The sequence below is a fragment of the Lactuca saligna genome, chromosome 9 (assembly GCF_052625555.1).
Source record: "Lactuca saligna cultivar CGN05327 chromosome 9, ASM5262555v1, whole genome shotgun sequence".
Lineage (NCBI taxonomy): Eukaryota > Viridiplantae > Streptophyta > Magnoliopsida > Asterales > Asteraceae > Lactuca > Lactuca saligna.
The window spans coordinates 43,426,153-43,430,198 of NC_136425.1; the positions used below are offsets into that span (position 1 = coordinate 43,426,153).

A 4,046-nucleotide genomic window follows, 5' to 3' on the forward strand; every position below is an offset into this window, starting at 1 on the left:
TAAACTATAAAATTATAACCAATAAACATTATCGATATCTTTGTAAAATTAATAGGGTATATAAAACTGAAACACTAGTCCTGTGAAAGAATTTCATGTTTTACCCAACACCACTTTAAGCGTTCTTGTGATCAAATACAAGTGAACCTTCTTTTTATATTCCTTTCTAATGAAATTTTATTTTCCAGGTAAAGAAAAGAAAAAGGAGAGATTTGCCACTATTTTTTCGGAAACCGTGATGTGTATAAGTTGAAATTGATCGTATTCATGAGTTTTAATTCTCACATATATTTTTGTTTGTACAAGAGTTTATAATGTAATTTTATTAATTATATTACATAAATACATGAAAATCTTTTCCTTTTTTTTAGTTGCAGACCATGCAAACGTATAATCTTAATTATCCAAACTTAATTAGTGTTTTCTGAGATTTTTTTTAAAAATATGATAATATTTTTTATGTAAAATTAACGTCAAGAATGAAGCATCATGAACATAAATATATATTACCAAATGTATCAAGAAACAAGATTAAAAACAGTGGTTAGTATACTCTAATAAAAAACTCACATTTCTATCACGAAATCTAGAAACTTAACCCCATTTCAAGCTACACCCCTAATTTACAAAAAAAAGCTTATTACAGCATTTGGAGTTTAAAAATTACTTGCTTATCAACTAAATCCAAAATCCCAACATCAGAAACCGAGCCATGTTCATTTGATCTTTTATGATCATCTGTAGCAACATTCAAGTCCAAACTGATGGTAGCGTCCTTTCCATAGTCCTCAATGGTTTCTTCTTGATCGTTGTCACTGTATTTTCTCCTTAAGCTAGGAGAACAAGCTCGTGAAATTGAATTGAAATTTTCACAGCTGAAAATGACAATGGCGTCTTTGAGAGGAACTGTTTGATCACCGTTTAGTGTGATTACTCCAGTCTTGATTGCTTTCTTGATCCCCATTTGCGAATGGTAATCAACCTGCTCTACATCTTCCATAAAGAACACACGGTTCGCGTTTTCTTGTAAAGCTTCAGCAAATCTTTCGAGATAACTTTGGCCATGTTCGTCTCTCGCCCTTTTGTTGCTAATGAATTCTTGATCATCATCTGTGGAATCGGCTCGTGTTGCTGAGAACCTACTAATGCCAATGTGAACGATGTTGTTTCTTGATCCAAATACAATCTTGGCTAACTCTCTTGAAATCTTATCTTTCCCATGGTTGTCAGCACCCAAGAAAGATAACCATGTTTCTTCTTTTCCTTCTCTTTCCATTCCACCTGATCTGCATTGAAGTACTGTACTTGCTATTTCGGGAATCACCTCTCTTTGCCATGGTACAACGCGTTCCAATGCACTGCTTAGAATGTTTAAATTCTCAGAGTTCACTTCTTTGAACTTGTGCAAGTAGTATTGATCGTCATGATCGTCATCTTCACTAGCTTCACTACATGAAGCCGAATTTGGACTGGAATTTGGATTCGATAAGAGTTCAGGCATGAATGTTTTGGGATTGGGCTCCTCGAAACATTGATCAACACCGTTGAAGAACTGGTGTTCTTTCGGGGATCTGTTGGTTTCAAAAATCACGGGCCATGTGAGATGGTGTGGGTGCAAATTTGGTGAAGAAGCCATGGGCTGTTTGTGAAGTGAACTACATATTGAGTTCCATTTCTTGCAAAGATTCGCAACTTTTTCACAACCCTGTAACATTTATCGTATCGTTTTAGATAACTGTAATGATATTAGGGTTTTTAAGCATTATATATATATATATATATATATATATATATATATATATATATATATATATATATATATATATATATATATATATATATATATATATATATATATATATATATATATATATATGCAACAAGAACCTAACCTGATCATTGGAGGTCTGTCTTGAGTTCTCTTCTTTGTATTGTTGAAGCCATGAAGGCAAAGTGGATCCAGTTGTAGTAGTAGTCATGGATACATGATTGGTGCGATTATAGCTACTTATGGTTCGAGCAGCCTCTCGCGAAAAGTTAACGGAACACTCACTACAACATGTGAGCATTTTCATCTCATTTCCTGAATCTTTACTGCTGATAAAAGAAAACCCACTTCAGAGATCAGTTTTTAACATAAAAAAAGCTAATCTTTAGTGCAATAGAACCAAAAAGAAAGTAAAAGTTGTTACCTTTCAAGATTGAGGGTGAGGTCCAAGCTAGCAACAGGAAGTGTAAACGGACAAAGATCCCATAGTGTTTCGAGTGAAGGGTGACCTGTTTTGCACCTCATGTATGTTTGAGAATTAGCAATCCCCATCAACCACAACTTCCCACTATCAACACCAAACATGAGTCCACTAAGCTCCATGATCATATGCTCCATTGGAGAGTAGTAGTAGCTTCGGTTTAGCTTCCGCTCGCTGTGGTTTGACCAGTAATCCGAAACCCATTGGAGATCACCTAAGTAAAGAATTACTCCTCTACCTACGAAGCTTTTTACAAGACAACTAAGTTCTCTAACTTTATCTTCAACATCTTCCCTTGAAAGATGATTAATTGAGTGTAGAGGAAGGCTTACAAATTGCATGAACCTCAAATTGATATTGTTTTCAGTTTCGAATTTGTCTATAACTCCTCTAACTATAGCATCAGCGCTAGCTAGGCACTCTCTTATAACAACAATATTCTTTCTCTTTCTATTCATCATCATTTGTATAACACTCATCACATCTTCACTTTGGACTTTGGCTAAAGATTTGGGCTTGATATTCTCTTTTGATTGAGAAAAACTAACGGGATTTGGGGAAGAGATAGATATCTCCATTTGCTCAATGTTGCTTTTGACTTGGGTGCTAGAAAAACCGGCTTCTCGCATGACTCTACTCACACTAGGATCATCCAAGATAGATATGATGAGTTGTTCTATCTCTACTTTAAGAGCTAAAATGGGTTGTTGTTGGTTTTCAATAGAACCACGGCGTTGGTGAGCCTGTGCACGCTTGAAGGCTGCCACCAACGCGTTGGAAAGAGAAGGGTGGTGAGATTGAGTAGGGTTTATCATGATAGGGCTAGACTGAGAAGTAGGGAGGCGATTCAAGGCAACATTGAAGCAAAGCTCGAGAGCTTTGCAATGAAGAGGGTGAGAGTTGGGTTGCAAACAAGCCTTCCTGAGGAGGCTTGTTGGTGATGCAAGCATCGCGCTAGCAACATGGAGAGGGGTGACCTGAGCATGGCCTCTTCGTCTAGCAAGGCCAAGAGCTTGTTTTACAACAGTAGCGGCTTCGGGTGTTAGTGTGTGTTGGATTGTGTAGCCTCCAGCCCTCATGGTTCTCTACGGTGTCTGAAGATTTGTGAAAGTATATAGGGTTCAAGAAATGGTTAATTATATGGTATTGTTTTTCATGTGGGTTTGATCGTGAAAGTTGGTGTGCATACTGGTTAGGCAAGTAGTGGTGATATGTGGTTTATAAGAAGAGGACTAAATAAGTAGTGTGAAGTGGGGCTTTTGTGCTTTTCTTGTAGTTGTTAGTTTTGTATGTGAAAGTGGAATGCATGTGAAGCAAAGCAAAGTTCGCCTCTCATAAAAAGACTGATTTAAGCTTTACCATTATTATACTAATAAACGGAATTATAACGATTATTCTTCTATCTTATCTACCTTTCTATAACAAGATTTGTCTTACTTTGATAAATGTATTACAGTCGAAAATCGTAAATAAATAATACCATCTCTCTCTCTCTCTCTCTCTCTCTCTCTCTCTCTCTCTCTCTCTCTCTCTCTCTCTCTCTCTCTCTCTCTCTCTCTCTCTCTCTCTCTCTCTCTCTCTCTCAACCTAATATATGTTTTACAGAGAAATTCACAGATTTTCATATTAGGATGGTAATTATGTTGTGTTTGAATTGATAGGTTTTCAGTTCACAAAGCTTAACCTAGAGAAATTCACGAATTTTCATATCTTATTTATTAGGGTGGTAATTATGTTGTGTTTGAATTGATAGGTTTGCAGTTCACAAAGCTTAACCTAGACATAATCCATACAATT

At 36.2% G+C, this 4,046-nt stretch overlaps 1 protein-coding gene across 2 annotated transcripts; it reads right to left on the reverse strand.

Moving 5' to 3' along the window:
• Positions 1-487: 487 nt before the first annotated feature.
• On the reverse strand, positions 488-3,550 carry LOC145015578 (protein SMAX1-LIKE 3-like). 2 transcript variants are annotated; one of them, XM_078974050.1, is made up of 3 exons: positions 2,193-3,550; positions 1,893-2,094; positions 488-1,705 (listed from the first exon to the last, which is right to left on the reverse strand). In XM_078974050.1, exons 1-3 carry the CDS (start codon positions 3,326-3,328, stop codon positions 641-643), a joined length of 2,403 nt encoding a protein of 800 aa, XP_078830176.1. In that variant the 5' UTR covers positions 3,329-3,550; the 3' UTR covers positions 488-640. The 2 variants fall into 2 exon arrangements, with proteins under 2 accessions (XP_078830176.1, XP_078830175.1); XM_078974049.1 differs by having other exon boundaries at positions 1,893-2,097.
• Positions 3,551-4,046: the final 496 nt, after the last annotated feature.